The sequence below is a fragment of the Lutra lutra genome, chromosome 12 (genome assembly GCF_902655055.1).
Source record: "Lutra lutra chromosome 12, mLutLut1.2, whole genome shotgun sequence".
NCBI classification, from domain to species: domain Eukaryota; kingdom Metazoa; phylum Chordata; class Mammalia; order Carnivora; family Mustelidae; genus Lutra; species Lutra lutra.
Window position 1 is genome coordinate 86,212,260 of NC_062289.1, and position 18,285 is coordinate 86,230,544.

At 50.3% G+C, this 18,285-nt stretch overlaps 1 protein-coding gene across 4 annotated transcripts in view; it reads left to right on the top strand.

Moving 5' to 3' along the window:
- Nucleotides 1–18,285, top strand: part of CUX2 (cut like homeobox 2) — a 258,224-nt gene that overhangs the window by 49,820 nt on the left and 190,119 nt on the right. The window contains exon 1 of one of the 4 annotated variants that reach the window (XM_047697622.1): nucleotides 6,401–6,453. The exons of 2 other annotated variants lie outside the window; for them this stretch is intronic. In XM_047697622.1, coding sequence (XP_047553578.1) covers nucleotides 6,427–6,453 — 27 coding nt within the window. In that variant the 5' untranslated portion in view covers nucleotides 6,401–6,426. Of the gene's footprint in view, nucleotides 1–6,400; nucleotides 6,454–7,626; nucleotides 7,739–18,285 lie in introns of those variants that run through there. One more of the 4 variants, XM_047697623.1, reaches the window with a different exon arrangement.

The window sequence follows — 18,285 nt, forward strand, 5'->3', positions numbered from 1 at the left end:
TGTGTCTATCTGTGCCATGCCCTAGCTAACTCCAGCTACTCCCAGCCTTCATTTGCCCATCTGTGTAAGGGGTCCGTCCCTCTAGTCTCACCTCAGAAGTGGCTGAAGAAGATAGTGCTCCTGCTCCTGACAGGAACCAGGTGACTGGGCACAGTGCCTAGTACAGAGAATGGCTTCTGTAAGAGGCAGCTGACAATAAATAACCGGTGAGGCTAGCCTTGTTGTTCCTGTTCAGAGGAGGAAAGTGAGATTTATAGCCCCAAAGCTGCTATAGTGGATATCCTGACTCAGCCGTGCCCTTTCCAGGAAGGCCTGGAGGAGACACGGCAGGGGTCATGGCAGACTGGATGGTCTGTGTGGCCCCTGAGAAACTGGATGGGGCCATTGAGGGGTGTGGATTGGGCCACCTCGTCCTGGTTCCCCAGCCAAGAGGGCCCATTTTTATTTTCACCCCAGCTAGTCTGGAACCTTCCAAAAGCCCAGACAATTGTCACCCGTGGTTCTGTGCACATTTTATAGAATAGCACTGTATTAGCTTCCTAGGGCTGCCACGACAAAATACCATCAACTGGGGGGGCTTAAAACAACAGGAATGTATTCTGTCATAGTTCTGGAGGCCAGAAGTCTGGAATCCTTCTCAAGTCTGTAGGGGAGGATCCCTCCTTGCCCCTTCTAGCTCCTGGTGGCCGCCGGCCATCTTTGGTGTTCCTTGGCTTATGGCTGCACCGCTCCAGTTTGTGCCTCCGTTGTCACCTGGCTGTCTTCTCTGTGTGTCTGTTCTCTTTGTCATTGGATTTAGGGCTCAACCTAATCCAGTATGAGCTCATTTTTACTAATTGTGCCTGCAAAGACCCTTTTTCCCAGTAAGGTCACAGTGTGAGGTTCCAGGTGGATGTAAATTCTGGGGGGATGCTACTCTTCCCAGTACAAACTTCTTTAGAAAATGTTGTGAGGATCTTATTTGCTTTGAGCTTTGTATGGAGTTCTGTGGAGAAGTGAGGAAGAGGTATGGGGGTGGCGCCCACCCCGCCTCCACCACGGCCAGGAAGTGTCAGTCCTAAATATGAAGCTGACAGCAAAGCTGAGACCTGAAGTCTTCAGTGCAGTTGGCCTGGTCAGTCAGGAAGAGGAGCAGAAGAGGCTTCGGAGTGGGGCTGCACTGAGGCCTGGGGCCGTTCATCCTTCCTTGGTCTTTGACAACTTGTTCTGACCCGAACCTCAGTTTTCCACTCTGAGAATTGGGGATAATAACAGCACCTTCCCTTCTAGGTGGTTGTGAAGACATCACATATGACTTTAATGCTAGAGACTGCCGAGTCCCAGGTCTTATTGTTTGGACAGAGAATCTGGGACTGGGGCAATGGCCGTGACCTGAAGTGGTGTGCCTAGAACAGCGTTGGCTGTACTGCTCTAAGAGCAGTACTCCCTCCTCTCAGATCCAGCCCTAGTCTCTGCCAGCACTTGGCAAGGAGGGGCTGAGCCCTTTAAGTAGAATTAACAAGTATGAATCTAGAAGCGAATCTTCTCAGTGACCCTGTGAGGCAGAGACTGCCGCAAGTCCCCTTTTATAGGAAAGGAAACTGAGGCTTTGGCAAATTTAAGTTACCAGCCCAAGGCTGCACAGCTAGAAGGTGGTAGAGTTGAAATTCAAATAAATACAGGTACATTCAAGTCCACTTCTCTGGTTCCCTTTCCCTGTCTTAAGCTCCTCCATGCCTCAGTTTCCCCATCTCCAAAATGGTGTCTCCTCCAGGTTCCCAGCTTAGAGGACCCCAGCTCTGGCAGAACTGTGCTGAGTCTGAGGCCCAAAGGGTTACATAACCCTCATTTGCCCAGGCAGGTGTCTCAGCTTCCCTATCTCCTGTCCCTCACACCACAGCGACTTGAGATTTTTACACAGATGGAAAGTGTGTGTGGAGAACAAGCGTGTGTATATGTGTGCCTCTGTGTGTGTGTGTGTGTGTTTGCAACAAATATTTTATAATAGACAAGCCTCGTCTGCCACTTCTAAAAGTAGTGAAAAAAAAAACCCACTTTGAGTAAGTAAAAATAACCTGGAGGCTGAGTCACTGAAGTCACTGAACTCAGCCGGAACCAGCTGCCCTGCCTCTGGCTGCTTGGGCACACCGAGGGGCAGTAGTTGGGCCCAGAAATTTGGGGACGGCCCCCTGAGGTTTTAGGGGGAGAAGTCCCAGTGGTTAGTTTGCAGGTGAGATGACTGTCCGTCTACCTTTTTTACCCTCAAGCATTAGGGAAATGTCTCCCTGAGATGCTGCATCATCTTTCTCTTTTAAAAATGACTTGACAATTGATAATTTTGCCCTAGTGCTGGGCACCTTAGAGCTTTTATTTCTTGGAGGCCAAACATTGATGTTGTGTGAAATGGGAGCTTGGTGGAGCCTTTGTGCGGATCTCGAGCTTCCTGAAAAATTTATTTACTGTGACTGTGATCCGCAGGAGCGAATTGATGTTTATCTATAGTCATTCGCGCCAGGAAGGAGGGGAAAAATGCATAACTGCACTTTCCTCGGAGGTCTGGCGAGGGTGTTTAAATAAGTATCTAATAGTGAACTTTCAATAGCAGACAGGCAGCTTGATGGACAGGGTACAGCGTATTATTAACCATAAGCAGGCTTAATCTTTCCCCCATGTTTTAGAAGAAGCTTTATAACCTTCTGGCCAAGGAATTCATGAGAACCAAGTATTTGAAGCTAAGCAAAATTATCCTGGCCGTTCCAGTGGCAGAATCGATAATTCCGAGAGCCGCATGGAAGAGGGGAAGCAGAGGCTGCAGCTGGGCCGCGAGTGAGCAGCTCCAGCCATCCTGTTGTAGCCAGAAGGTCAGGAGAAGTTTACAGGGGCCTGGAGCTGGCAGGGGGAGGCAAGGGTCATGCCAAGAGCCTGGCTTTCCTGCCAGGTAAGTACCTTCGGTCGCCTCCACGTTGAAGGGTCTGTGGGGACAGGGAATGGAGATGTGTGTCTTCCCACTGGGCCCCGGTTAGAAACAGTGCTCAGCTGTTTGGTGGCACACACCATTTTAAGCAATAGAAGGGATTTACTTAATTGTCCGATGGGTCTCTTTTGCCCCTCTGTACAGAAGTTTTGTGCAGCCTGGAATGCATCTTGTTTAACCAGGAGGGCTTTCTTGATCTCTGGGAGGTGGTGAACTCTCTTTATTATAAAGTCCCCTCCTGGTCCCCTACCTGGGGACTCAGGACCCCCTCAGAAGTGATGGAGCCTTCAGTTTCTGTTTTTCCCCCATTAGCTGGTCAGCTACAAGAGCGCAGGGACTCCTCATGTTCACCACAGTGTCCCCAGCCCTGAACACTACCTTGAGTTTCTTACAAGGCCCGGCCACTTTTGAATGATTGACGTGGCTTTTGCTGAGGAGGAAAGAATTGTGGTTAAGAGCACGAAGGTCAGATAACCTTGGGATCAAATTCTGGTCTGTTACCTGCTGTGTGTCTTTAGCCAAGTGGTTGCCCTCTCTGTGTCTTTGTTTCCCTGTCTGTAAGAAGGGATAAGGAGGGAGATGACTTTACCTTTTTCAATCTCAGTTTCCTGTTTGTAGAATAAGTTTAACAATGCTAAGTTCCTGAAAGTTCTACTGAAGAGTAAATGAGAGAATGTTGGTGGAGGAGCCAGCATAAGGTCCAGTATAAAGCTGGTGTTCAGTATTTATGGCTGTCACTATTATGAGTGTTTGATTAATATCACTATTATTACAGTCGTCACTACTTTTGCTCTTCATGACCCGAGAGCACTCACAGCCTCTGTCCATTTTGTCTGCTTTGAGCACTGTTGCGGTCTTTCAAGGTCTCAAAACCATAATGGGGGGCATGCTGAGACCTGTACAGAGTCAGGAAACGCTGGTCTAAAGTGATTGGCCCTGGAAGTGCCCTGGAATGAGCCACCGCCTCCCCCCACTTCCCCCACCACCCCCGGCCCATAAACTGTGGCAGCTCTCTGCTCCACAGAGAGCTCTTTGCTGGAGTTGTGATCTGCCTCCAGAGCTCAGGCCCTGAGCCCCCAACCCCCACCCTTTCCTCCAGGAAGGGCACAGGGGCTGGGAGTTTTCATGTCCCCCAGAACAACATAGAGCTGGTAGCAAATCCGGGGGCAGGAGGCACGATGAGAGCTGCTCATGGATGAGTGACAGCTCCTGGATTAGCCACTGGGCATGCTCCCCACAGTGTGCCCCCCACCCCCCACCCTAACTCCCCAGTGTGGAGACTCAGGAGCTGCCTGGCTCTCTGAACATTATCAGGTCGGTTAGCACCCCTGTGGCTACACAGAGGGTGCAAAGTGGAGCCTTTCTGGGTGGGTATGGGGGCTGGGACCATGGTCTCAAGTTTCCTAACTGCCCAGGCCAAGTCTCTTTGTCCATCCTGAGCTGCTGTCTTCCCCTCTGGCCTTTCTTTCTTCTTTCTCCAGAAGCTAGTTAGGTTTACCTAAATGATTGTCGTAATGCTCCCCACACATTGACCAGAGCAGAGTGGGAGGCCAGGCCCCATGCTGCGTGTTCTCTGTGTGGGATCTCAGGAGTTAGTATTTACACCCATTTTCCAGGTGAGAGAACTGAGGCTCAGAGGGGTGAAGTCCCTTGCCCCAGGCCTCATGGCGTTCCAATCGTCTGTCCTCTGATGTCTTAAGTCTCCACTTCTCAGCCCATCTCCAGCTTCCTTCTTCCCTTTGGAAGGCACTCCGTTTTGTGAGTAGAGCTGGAATTGTCCAGGAGACCCAGCCAGAGGAGGCAGGGTGGGAGGGCAGCAAAGGTCTTGCCTTCAGAGGGTGAGTTTCTTTCCTCAAGATAAAGTATCAGGTCCTAAAAGTAGGGTCTTGCCAACCCACTGGACAGAGCATAGTACCCCTGGGGGTCTGTACTCAGGATCTTTCCTGTCCCCTTTTCAGGGTCCCACCTGTCTTTAAAAGCCTACACAGCCTGCCTCATGCTAACGCTGTCCTGACTACTGCTGACAGAGCAGGATAGTAGTGGGGGTCATGGGGGCTTGCAACATGGAACTCAGACCCCTGTTGTTCCGGGCTGAGTGTGAGCAGCTCAGATACTCACATGCCTGTCTTGTGGGGATGAGCCCCATCATCTCCCCACCCACCTCACACCCCTCCCCAATCTCTGTGTCCTCTGAGGGACCCTTCCCCCCGCACTGCTCACATGCTGATCCTCAAGCCCTCTACTTCCAGACTGGAGCACGAGGAGTTGGGGATGAGGCAGAGGCATCTGGATCTTTCGTTTTGGCTTGATTTATGAGAAACAAACTAATATGAGTGCTTACAGCAAGGCACCAGGCTGCAAGGGGAGCTTAAAAATTATATTCATCACAGTAGTAATCACTAATACATATTAATGTGTCTACTCTGGGCCAGATCTGCAGAACCCCTAGTTAAATAAGATGGGACTCCTACTCTCAGGAGGGTCACCAGGGAGAGAAGATCCCCCCCGCCCGCCCAAACGACAGCACAAGATGGAGGTTTTCTGTGGCGTCGGTTACACGCTGTATGGGTTCATGGAGAGCCAGGAGCTGGGAAGGGGTGGCAAAGGAACTGTTTGCAGCAGGGCTGGAAAAATGAGTTTGCCAGGCAGGGAATTAGGGTGGCCATTCTACACCAAAGAACAGTATCAGACATAGGGAACAGCGTGGGCACTGGCAGAGAGGTTGAGAACCGGGGCATTGAGGACTGGTGGGCCATTTAATTGGGGATCAAGATAAGCTTGGAGCAGGTGGTGGGTTTCAGATCAGGCCTCCCAGGCCACTCAGTCAGGTTTGGGCTTTTCCTGATGGCTCAGGGTGAGGACTGCGTGGCGTGGGGGTGGAGGGGGGCACGCGGAGGCGGATGTCAATTCTAAGAGCTACAGAAGCCATGTAGGGGTTTGAGCCGGGAGTGGCAGTAACAGGACTTTTGCACAGCCCGTCAGGCTGCTGCAGGGAGGAGGGATCCTCAGGTAAGAACCATCAGGGAGCTGGGGAGGGGCTCCTGCCGCCATCTAGGTCTGCGTCAAGGGGGCCTGGGCCCGGTGGTGGCACTAGGCTGCCCAGGAGAAGGCCAGTGTAGGGACGTTTCAAAGGGAGATTCAGGAAGCCCTGGAGGGAGGCTGTTGCGAGCCCATCTGCTGACATTTCTCTTTCCCACCCCACAGTTTTACGCTTGGGATCTCTGGAGCCTCAGTTGGTAAGAGAGTGATGTGTAAACAGTTGGAAATGGCTGGAGGGGTTGCAGCCTCAGCCCCAGGGCAGGGTTTAGAAGAGCTGGGAGCCAATGTTTTGTCCTCTCCCTAGCAAGGACTTCGGTTCCTTTCCTGGTTTCTCTGTGCGACTGACTGCAGAGAAGGAAGACCATAAGCTGTGCCCTCGCCAGCAAAAGCTGTTTGTTCATTTATGTTCTCAGCATCCACCTCTCGGGCTTATTATGCTGTGCCCAGCACAGGGAGACCTGGTGAGCACCGCGTACTGCTCCCTGCCCTTGGGGAGCCCCCAGTCATGGCTGCCAGAGCCAGACTGCAGACAGGCAGGTGGAAGCAGCTGGTGCAGAGCTGTCCCCTAAACGGGGAGCCCAGGGGCCTGTGGGTGCTGAGGAGTGGTGCTCAACAAAATCTGGGAGGCTGAGGATGCTTCTGGGAGGAGGCTTGCCTGCATTATAGCTCCGTGAAAGCAGGAACTGGGCTGCCCCCTTCAGTATGGGATCCCCAGACCCCAACAATCTGGGATGAAGCAACTGGAAGCTGAGACCTGAAGGAGAATCAGGCACAGCTTTGAGGGAGAGACGGGAACATGGGTTGTGGGAGGAGGGAACAGCGAGGGCAAAGGCTCAGAGGTGGGCTCTGCAGAAGTCACCTGTTTAGAGTGTGCCTCGGGCTTCTGGAGTGAGCATGGTCCGGGAAGAGCTGAGGCGGGAGGCTAGATGATACATTTTGGGGTCTGGGCCTCTAAGCTCATAAAAATAGCTCATTTCCCTCTCCAGACTAGCGTGTGGTTTCCCTTCTCCCTTAAGTCCTCACCAAGCCTAGAAATCAGATTGGGTCACTACCAGGGGGTGTGAGCTGAGATTCGAGTTTACAGGTAAGTTTGCAGACAGGGCCAGCTATGGGGTGGGGGGTGGGGAACGGCGCCCCAGTTCACACCCAGCCCCCTGTTTGTTGGGGGTAGGCCCGCCATTTGAAAGCTGCTCTTCTTGTGTGGGGTGCTCGTATAGGAGGGCAGGATTAGGTCCGCAGAGGTCCTGACTGGAGCAAGAGAGCGCTCTTCAGGGGAGGTTTGGGGCTATTGCTTTGCTCGATCCAGTGTGTCATCCCTGGGCTCCCACAAGCGTGGCGTAAATAAAACCCAGCTGGCTGGCAGGTCCCTAGGTTGTCACCCATCGTGCAGGGTGAACTGCAGGCTTGGGGTGTAAGGCCTAGGACCCCGCATCCCCTCACCACCCAGGCTGGCCTGCGAGTGGCCCAGCAGGCGAGGTACCGTCTGGCTGGATGGAGAGCCAAAGAGGTAATGCTAATGTCTTTTAAAATTAGAATGAAAATGTTTATTGCAGAGAGCAGAACCTGCGTCAGCGCGGAGTCCTGTGGGAAGGGGACTGCTTTATCGCAGCCTTTCGGTTTTATTTTTGCACATTCGCTTTTTATTTGCTGGTGGTGCTGCTTGACAGGCCCTTAGAGTGGGCTTGGCTGCCAGGCCGGGGCTGGGAGGACAGCACCGCCGCCTGTGTCTGGACGGTCCTGCCCGGGGTGAGTGCCAGGGCCTGCCTTCGGTTGGGAGATCTTGGGAGTATGAGAGCAGGAGGCTGTGACTTTGTGTGTGTGTGTCCATGTGTCTGTGTGTGTGTCCAGCCCGGTGTGTGGACACGGGTGGCTCCCTGGGCGTTTTTCTCCGTGTGCATCGTGTCTCTGGGGGGTTGTCACACGCAAGACGATGTGTGGATCTTTGTGTGTCTATATTCTTGAGTTGTGTGTGTGTGTTTGGGAGGTGGCCATGGGTGTGACTGGGTGTGGCTGGGTACGGTTCTGGGCGTGTTTCTCGGGATTCTACATGGCTTTTTCTGTGTGTGAATGTGTGTGGGCATCTTGGGGAAGCACATGCGTGTGTGACCATGGGTCCATATGCCCATGTGTGTGGGGGGGTGTGCACATGAGTGTGAGGGAAGGTGTGTGTACATGTGAGAATGTGAGAATGCATTTGAACATGTGGGCATGCGTGGGAGAGTGCATCACCTGGGGAGCGTGTTGTGTGCACAGGCACACTGAGTGTGAGAGCATGTCATGTGTGAGCACACATGGCATGTGAGTGTGAGCCAGGCTGTGCGTGGGTATACGCTGGGAGAGAATATATGACAGCATGTGTCGTGACCATGTTGCATGTGGGAGTGTGTCGTGTGTGAGCACACATTGTGTGAGCATGAACTGTGTTGCTGTGTGTGCACACGTGTGAGAGAATGTATGAGCGTGTGTGTCGTGAGCACGTTGCACGTGAGAACATGGATGGCGCTGTCCTGTCCTCTGGCCTATGGAGCCCCCAGAAAAGCCATCCTTGGGTCAGAGCCTGGCGGGATCCTCCCCTATTTGGGAACACAGCATTGCAGCGCTGGCGACAGGCAACCAGCCTCCCCGCTGGCTCCGGCTTGGGTCAGAGACTCAGGGAACCTCCAGATGCCTCTGGGGTTTGTAGCGTTTTTAACCCACCCTGCTCCAGCAGAAATTTTTGACAAGCTTTACCTCTGGGCCATACAGCAATGGGTGTTTTGTTTGTGGAAAGGATGCTCCTTTCTCAATATAAAGTTATGTTATGGTATAGAATGTGCTTTTCAAGGCATACCTGCACCCCACAATGGGAGGCCCTGCTAGACAGTTGCTGGTCTGGCCCAGGGCAGGCTGGTGCCTTGGGCTGGTTTCCCTGTGCCGGGTGGTGGGGCTCTGGCCACAGCCCTATAGATGGCCAGGGCTCCCCAAGATGGCCACACTGGAGGAGCCCTGAACCTTCTCCCCAACATGGCGCAGCCAGCCAGTCATTTCTCTAGGGCAGAAAACCCATGCCCTGCAGGGAACCTGGTGGCTGTGGGGCTTTTCCACGGGGCCAGAGGAACCTCTTTTCAGTCCCTGTCCCCATCTGGTTCACCTCCCCATCATTGGGATTTGTCTTTTGTGGTAACACCTCTGCAAGGTGAGGTGGCTGGTGTGGAGGAGTCGGATTTTACGGAGTAGAAACCAGGTGCTGTGCAAAATTTAATGCAATTGGAAACCAGTTTTGAATGCAGATCTGAAGCTTGGCTTCAAAGGCTGTGTGGCCTTGAGCATGTTGCTCAGCTTCTCTGAGCTTCAGTCTTCTTGTCTGTGAAACAGGAAGCATGATAGTGGCAGCCTCAAGGCTGTCTCTGACTGGTTACCTCAGGGGCTTTCATGAACATGGCAGATTTGTGTGGGCTGAACAGCTTCAGTTTGGTGTATCTTACCTGTGTGTGATCGTAGACAGGTCATTTTGTCTGTGCCTCAGTTTGCTTATCTGTAAAATTGGGCTAATAATAGTGCCTACTGCATGGGATGTTGTGAGGGTTAAAGTCCTTACCTTACATAAAAGGTTAGAGTGAGTGCTGTAGAGCTAGAGCTGTTGTTATTTCTGGAATGCCTGAATCCAGATTAAAACATTCCATCGGCACACAATATCATCATCATTTTTTTTTTTTAACCCAACTTGTAACCTGCTCTTTCTGCAGTCTTGCCCTGTGTTGTCAGGCGGCTGCTGTGTGCCAGGCACCCAGCTAGGAGTGCCAGGGGGCACGTGGCATGGCTTCTAGGGTGCTTGTCCCGTGTGGGGGAGCTGGGCCACATGCTACTGCTCATCTTTCCTCCAATGATTTGGCAAGCAGGTACAGACTTGGGTGAACCCACTCTGGGCAGTAGCCAGGGGCAGGAGCCAGCCGGCAAGAGAGCCACCTGGCAGTTCTCCCTGCCAGGGTGGATCCAGCAGGCTCTAGGCACCCAAAACTGTTTTGTGCACTTGTCAAAAGGCGACTGGCATTTGAGCATCCGTGTCAGACAGCAGAGGGAGAGCCGCGTATGGAAGGGAATTTCCACTGAGCCTGGCCCCACATGGTGCCCGGAGCCCACCTGCCTTGTACCATGTCAGACTCGCTGGTCTAGAGGGGCGGAGCCCTTCACATGGACAAGGCTATGTGCTAAAACACTTTGTATGAGTTAGCTCATCTAGCATTTGTAGAAACCCCTTGAAGTCCATCCTGCTTATCTCTACATTAACAAAGGAGAAAGCTGAGGTTTAGAGATGTTTTGGAATCTTTCAGATCTGGGTAGAAATCCTGCTTCCTCCAGTTTCTGGGTGACTTTGGGCCACTTACTTAACCTCTCTGAGCCTCCAGTTCCCATTGCTTAGGGTTGTAGCAAGGATTCAATGAAACAGTATAGCTAAAACATTTAGCCTGGCATCTGGCATGGTAATGATTTCTTTTAAAAGACTGTTGTAATTATTACTATTTTACCTTTTTGCAAGGCATTCCTTGCCAGTATAATAGAAATATTGACAAGATTTAACTTTGATGCCTTGATGTCTACAGGGACTGGATGGGGCGGGTTATTTTTGTTTTAGTTCAAAACATTTTATTGTATCAATAGATAAGTTTGTGAGTTTCCTGCCTAGAGGAGATAAAACTCCTATCTTAAGAGTTTGATTGGCTTGTGGGGGTGGAACCTCTTCTATCTCATCGAGAAGAAACTCTGCCGGGTTTTTGCCCCTGTGCCCAGTCCTATAACCAGACTCATTCAGACCCTTGGATCAAAAGGTCTGCTGTGTACTAGCTGTTCAACACATGCTTGTTAGATGAGCGGATGGATTGTGCTCCTGAGCTTACTGCGGCAAAAGGGAAGATTGGATTCAGGCACAATCTGGTAGCTTCCCACAGAAGGTGGGGGCCTGATCTGGACATCTGTCCTCCAGCAATGAACACTTTGCAGAGCTGTGGGTGCCTGGAACATCTCCTAGAGTTAATCACCTAACTATGATTGTGATGGCCAGAGGTAGAGGAGCTGGCAGAAAATTGAGACATTAACACATAACTTCCAAGACCAGGGGATGGGTTTGAGGCAATGAACGTGACCTCAACAGACAGGTGGTACAGTGACTGTGGGGGAGGAGGAACATCATTCATTCTTCTTCCAATGAATATTTCTGTGCTCAGTGCTGGGATGCCTGGAGACACCTTGTGGGACCAAGTGAAAGGGAAGAACTGATGCATGAATCTCAAATAGACTTTTCAGGGACAGTGTCACAGTGAGGGAGAATCAGGGGCACTCTCTGCTATCATGGGTAGGATTCTTGTGGTTGTGAGTGAGAGAAACTCACCTGGAAACAGCTTAAACAGAAAAGGATTTTTATTGCCTCACGTGACGTGAAAGTTTCAAGTCACTAACTTCAGGCATGGCTGTATCCAGCTGCTCAAACAATGTTCTCTCATCCTGTTCACCTCCTGGTTCGGCTTTCCTCTGTGTGGGTGCGGTTTGTTCTCAGCCAGGGTTTTCTCCTACAGATCTGTTGCACCAGCGTGGCAACTGCCAGGGAAAGAAAGTACCTCCTTCCCAGTAGTTCTGTCTAGCAAAAGCCCCAGGATCCATTGTACTTGGACCACCTTAGGCACCAGGCACTTGCCCATGCTATTCTGACCACCAGCAGTGTCCTCCTCCTCTCTTGCACCTCTCTCAAACCTGCGCGCCCTTGAAATCCTGCTTGACATCCATAGCTGCCACCTTCTCTTTTTGCCTTTATTGTCTTTTGTATATTTTTCTCTTCCTTAGGGCACCTTTTTTTCTGCTTTGTATCTAATTCAGCTATGTTCTACTCGCACTGTGTTCATATCAGGCCAGCGTCCCTAGCAGACCAGAGTTTCATTTCTTGCCTTTCTTTCCTCTCCCCCACCCCATGCCCAATATAAAAGATAGGAAGGGTGCCTAATAATGCCTATTGATAGACCTGGGGCATTAAGAGGTATTGAATTGAGAAGCCAAATCCCAGGATGGCTCATAGGGGGTGGTGGGTCAGCAGGGTCCAAAGGGAACCCCAGGAATTGTCTTGCTGAACCCAGCCATTTTTGGTTGAGTCCCAAAGCCTTGACCTCACCAAGGCCAGTTGGGGAGGTGGGAAAGGGGGAAGGAGTCCGATTCAGAGGCCAGGCTCTCCCAGGTTCAAATCCCGGCTTTGTGCCCTCTGGCTGTGTGTTGTGGGGCAAGTTGCTTCACCTCTCTTTGCTCCCAGTTCCTCCTTTGTAAAATAAGATAATTCACACAACACGTGTAAGGGAAGGACCCAGCCCACAGTGCGTGCTGGTGCTCGTTGACTCCAGCGTTATCCGTACTGTTACTGCTGTGCTGTTTTCAGAGTCACAATAGAAAGGGGGATTATGAACTCAATAGATAGATTTAACAGGAGGAAACAGCTGCCCAGGGAGCTTCAGAGACACCCCAAGATTACAGAGCACCAAGTGGGCCCCTGCCCCACTTACGACCTTAACTTCTGCTTCAGCCCTTGCTCTTTACCCAGACTGTCTTTTTGGGAGCCACCATGGCCCTCAGAGCATGTCAGTGCTTCTTCACAAGGAAGGACCGGAGTGTGGGGGCCTTGTGGCTCATACAGAGTGTAAATGGGATCTCAGCCTTGGTGGCTTCTCTTGAAACACTGTGTTTCTCCTGGCCAGGTTTCCACTGCCATGTCTTGTGGCCGACTGTCCTCTAAGCAGCTGCCTTTGACCAATCAGCCCTGTGAGCATCTCATCACTGCCCCAGAACAGACCAGGGAAACAGACCGAGGATTGAGCGGTCCCTGCACGGAGAAGGGCCTGCTGCCCCCCCCCCACGCGGCGCCGTGCCCGTCTGTGTAAAGATGCATCGTCTGCTCTTCTCCCCTGGCACTCTTATTTCTTTCCGCTGCCTCAGAAATATTTGGGGGTGATTAAAAGGAAATGTTCTTTTAACTATAATGAAATGGGGTTTGGGGGTTTTGGAATAATCGGCTGTGGCCTTGGGGGCCGATGCTGGTTGATTGATAACTGAGTTGATAGGCAACAAGTATTGATTTCTCTCCCCCTCTTCCCAGGAAGGTGACTCAGTGAAGGGGAGATGTTTTGAAATTCAGGGGAGAGCTGCTGTGGGAAACCAGAAAGCTGTGTGTCTGTGTGTGTACGCTCTCTTGTGTGCGGCTCTGTTTCTCCCTCCGTGGCCTGTTACTCAGGACCTCCAAGAAATGGGGCGTGCAGCCTCCCACCTGCATGGAACAAAGGACAGGCTTTGGAGCCATGTAGACAGACCCACGGCTGAAGTCTGCCTCTGTTGCCTCCTGGCTAGGGGACCTTGCACAAATGGCTTCCCCTCTTTGTTGACTCAGTTTTCTTGTCTGTAAAGTGGAGAGAACAGTGCCTGCTGTGGGGAGTTGTCCAGAAGACTGAGAATTTCCCTTGGTGGTAGTTAATGGCAGCTCCTCTTACAGTGATGATACTAACAACTAATAATTTGTATCACTTGCTGATACAGAAGTGACGTGCCTTGAAGGCACCAGGGAGGGGGTGATGGATTTTGATGGAGCAAACCCTGGAAGACTTCCAAGAGAAGGGCCTTGAATGACGACACTTCTGATGCGAGAGAAAGGGGAGGGGGTGAACAACTCTTCTGTATCAGGAATTTTTAGGCCCAAAGATGGGGGAGGTGTGGAGCATCTGGTGAGATGGGGACTGGCTGTTGTCCAGTGTGTCCCAGAGAGGGGAGGGGGACAGGGAAGGGCAGGGATGTGGTAGAAAAGTTGTTCCAGCAGCTGAGATGAAATGGGTGATGGATGAGCTCAACGTATCACTTTTGTTCCTTTTGAAATTCAGAAGCAGCCATAACATGCGACTCCACGTCCTTTGACTGAGCACTAATTATATGCCAGGCGTTGTGCTAAGTGTTGACTTGCAGCATCTCATTGACTCTGCACTGTATCTTCATTTTACAGAGCAGGAAACTGAGGCCCTTCGTAACATCTACTGGTGCATTCAAACGTATAGCTTCTGGTGACAGTCACCCTGTCCCTTAAATCAAGGCCTGGTGCGACCAGGCAGTGTTCCAGCTCCATGGCCAGCCTGCAGACCCCTCACACAGCCCACCCACCAGATGTGGGTTGTTGAGTCCTTGGGCCACCCAAGTTTCTTCTCTGTGGGAACTTTTTTTTGACATTTGACTGGGGCACATACATCCTTCCTCCAGATTCCCTGCCTAATTCAGTCAGGCAAAGATGTCATGTAGACGTCACTTACAATTCTTCTCTCTGTGTTCCCCGCTGAGTTCTTCTATTGCCTCCGGGACTTCCGGGGGAGCCACGTGCTTCACCTGGGCAGAGCCTGATGATGCAGCTGCCACCGTATTTACTAGATGTGTCCTGGGTTAGGCAGTTGGGAGGATGGCGGCATCTGCCCTGGCAAGTGGATTGCTCACTGTCCAGGTGGGGCCGGAGGGTGCAGGGAGCAGAAAGGTCAGGGAGGGAGCCTGTGATGCCTGAAATTAAAAATACACAGCGATGGAAAGCAAATAAATGATATTGTGCCCCAAATCCCTTTGTGCCAAGCAGTGCCCAAGGCAGTGATGGTGCAGGGATGTCTCCATCCTTGGGGAGGTCATCTGGGCAGCACATGGTCCACCCACTTCAAGGCTAAATTTAACTCCAAGGATCTTTGTCAGATAACCCCCTCCTGCCAGATGCACTCAGCGAAATGGAAAAGCCAGTGATTCCAGAGGGCCCCACAAGGTGGGAAATGAGAATTTAGAGGAAGGAGCATCTCCCATCTGTCACACATCTGCTCTGTGAGCTTGACACTTTCCAGCCACCATCACCCGTGAGCCTCACAGCATAGACCCATTTCACATATGGGGAAACTTAGGCAGGGTACAGTTCTGTACTTGCCCACGTAGTCTCTGAGGAAGTGGCCAAGCTGGGACCTGAACCCAGGGCTCTCTAACTTCAAACCACCCTCTTTCATTGACAAACAGGGAAACAGGCCCATAAAAGGACAGGGACTTGCTAGCTTTTCAGAGGTAGAACTTAATCCATACCTGCAACCATTGGTTCCTTCATGGCTTGGGGAGGGAGAGGGTTCCTGGTTGTAAACCCAGGAAACAAACGGAGGCAAATAGAAAATAAAGTGTGATTAAGTGCCATGCAGTGGCACAGCCAATGGGCAAGCTGTTCTTGGTCCCCGTTTCAGGACATGTTTGAGCATCAGGAGCAGGCAGTCCTCAGCTTATGACATCATATTCATGTCAGTTTCTTTGCTCTTTGAAACATGAGCACAGTAACACTTTTTGTGGGGAAATGTTTCCTTGCCTGCTCCCCTGAGCTGGAGTAAACCAGGGGAGGGTGATGTACTGGAGGGGGCGGGAAGGAGGTTGGTGTGAGGTCTGAGGAGGCCCAGCAATTATCTATAACTTGGCAGCTGTTCTAGAAATGTCTCCTACCTCATGGGACAGCACGACTTGCACAGGGCTGGATATCAGGGGACGGGTCTATCAGTGCTCGAAGGCCAGTCACTTTCTCCTACCTTTTGACTCTCGTTCCTTCTCTAAAATGGATGATTACCAAGGCTGCTTCCGTGCATTTGGGCAAAGGCATTGCATGCCTGTTTGGCCAGGCTCAAAGGGAAAGAGTTCTGGGATCACTCGGCATGCTTGCTGTGGGTGCTGGAGGTAGTGGTGGCGCGAACGCCATGCAGCCATTTATTCATTCAGTAGGCGCTTTCTGAAAGCCAGCTGGGTGACAGACACCAGAGGCAGAGCAGGAAACAAAGCAGACAGGCTGTACCCCGTGGAGATTACAGTCCGATAGACATAGAACAACGGTGTGTGTTCGGATCACCACTGGGTTCTCAACATTTATTGTTTACCTAGCACACCTGTGCCCTCAGATATTTATCGACTGGACAAATGAATGACTGAGCCAAATGCAGAGGAACATGTGATTCAAAAGAGGAACATGTGATACAAACTGCATGGGAAGTGAAGGGGGTGGTGAAGGAAATACAGTGATCTCCTCTGATAAGAAAGTGCCCTGGGTGCAGAGGGCCACAGGCCAGGAAGAGAGACTACATTCAGCAAAGAAGCCAGAGTGAATTTATAATTCTGAGTGTTGCAAGATAAGAGTGTTGTGAAATGTCTTGAGGGAACCTCTTGAGATAAGGCAGTTAGGGAAGGCTTCACACCTAATTTATTCAAACATTTTATTTTTTAACTTTGCATTTTGAAATAGTTTCAAAAGTATTTACAAGAAGTTCCAAAAATAGTACAAAGAATTCCCCATATTCTCTTTACCCAGATTCTCTAAATGTTAATATTCAGCATGACCACAGAACAATTATAAAATCAGGAAATTAACACTGACAGAATACTATAATCTTGTGTATTGATTTTACCCAAATTTTGTCAGTTGCCCACTGATGTCTTTTTGTGGTCCAGGGTCCAGTTCTGGATCATGCATTGCATTAGTTATCATGTCTCCCTTTAGCCTCCTATAATCTAGAACAGGTTAAAGCGTATGTATCTAAATTGATCCAATCTGAGTGAATCCTGGAACTTTTGCTTAAAACTACTGGGAAAGAGGTACTTTCTTTCCCTGGCAGTTCCCAAGCTGGTGAAACAGAGCTGCCAGAGGAAAACCCTGGCTGAGAACAAAGCCACCCACACACAGGAAAGCTAAGCCAGGAGATGAGCAGGGTGAGACAACATCATTTGAGCAGCTGGATAAAGCCATACCTGAAGCCATCTGATCTGGAACTTTCAGGTCATGTGAGACAGTAAAAATCCTTTTTTTGTTTCAATTGTTATTATTCATTGAATTATTTATTCAGTGACTATCTCCACACTCCGTGCTGGGTTGCAGGTAGATGCCTTGTGGGGCCAAGTGAAAAGGAGAACTGCTTGATATGTGAATCTCAAATAGACTCTTCAGGGACTGTGTCCCAGTGAGGGCAAATCTGAGGCCACTCTCGAAAGGGCAGCACTCTTGTGGTTGCATGACCTTGACGTTTTTTGATGAGGACTGGCCATTTATAATATTTGTAGAATGTCCTTTGATTTATAAATGTAGGATGGTTACTCATGTTTGCCTCAGGTTCTGCATTTTTGGCAGAAATGCCTCCAGAGTGTTACTGTGTCCTCAGTGCATCAGACCAGGAGGCACATGATGTCCATTTGTCCCATTACCAGTGAGGTTAACTTGGTCGCTTACTTAAGGTGAGATGGGCTGGGAATCTCCACTGTGAAATTATTATTACCCCTTCATTATTAATAAGTATCTTGTGGGGAAACACTATGAGGCAATGTAAATACTCGGTTACTCATCATTCTTTTGCCCACTGATTCTAGCATATGTTGATGCTTCTCGCCTGAAACAATTACTGCTGTGGTGTTTGCCAAATGGTGATTTTTCTCTTTCCATCATTACTTCTGCATTTATTAGTTGAAGAGCTTTACCTTCTCGCTCCTTTGTTTATCTAATTATTTATTTATGTCACTAGGGACTCCTGGATTCATAGTTTATTCTGTGTCCTCCTCCCACTCTGTCCCCTCTCTCTCCTCCCCTGCATCTCTCCAGGCTTTCTGTCCTAGCTTCCTGCTCTCCCTCTTTGTTTTCCCCTCTTTTTTTCCTATTAAAGAAGTCAGGCTGTTTGTCTCACAGTTTCCTTCCACTGTCTCTGGCCGAACATGTACCTCTGGTGTCATTTAACGCTCTCCTCCATCGCCTGGGTCTCCTGTGAACTGGCAGTAGCCCCGAGGCTTGATCAGATACCAGTTCAATATTTTTGGCAAGACCACATCACAGGTGGCAGTGTGCCCTGTCGTCAGGAGGCACATGAGGTCTGGCTGTCTCCCTTTCTTTGACAATGAGATTGATCCGTGGGTTCAGGAGCTGTCAGCCTAATCCATCCATTGTCAAGTTCCCTATCAGCTCTTCATCCACTGGGTTTCATGCTCACCAATAATCATTGCCTAGGTCCATTAATTCATTAAAGGTTGTAAAATGTTCATACACTGACTCTTTCCCTCTCTTTCTTTGCTGGAAGATGTCTCTGCAGAGAAACCACCCCTCATCAATTATTTGCTGAATGAAAGTGTGCCCAGGAAAGGGAAAATAAATGTTTAATTCTTTCCCTTTATTTGCCAGTTTTCAAAATAAAGAGTTGGCTCCCTGGCATCCTCCAAGAGGGACCAATTAGAAGGGTTTTTTTCATTTATTTTTAAAATATAAGCCCATGGGTGCA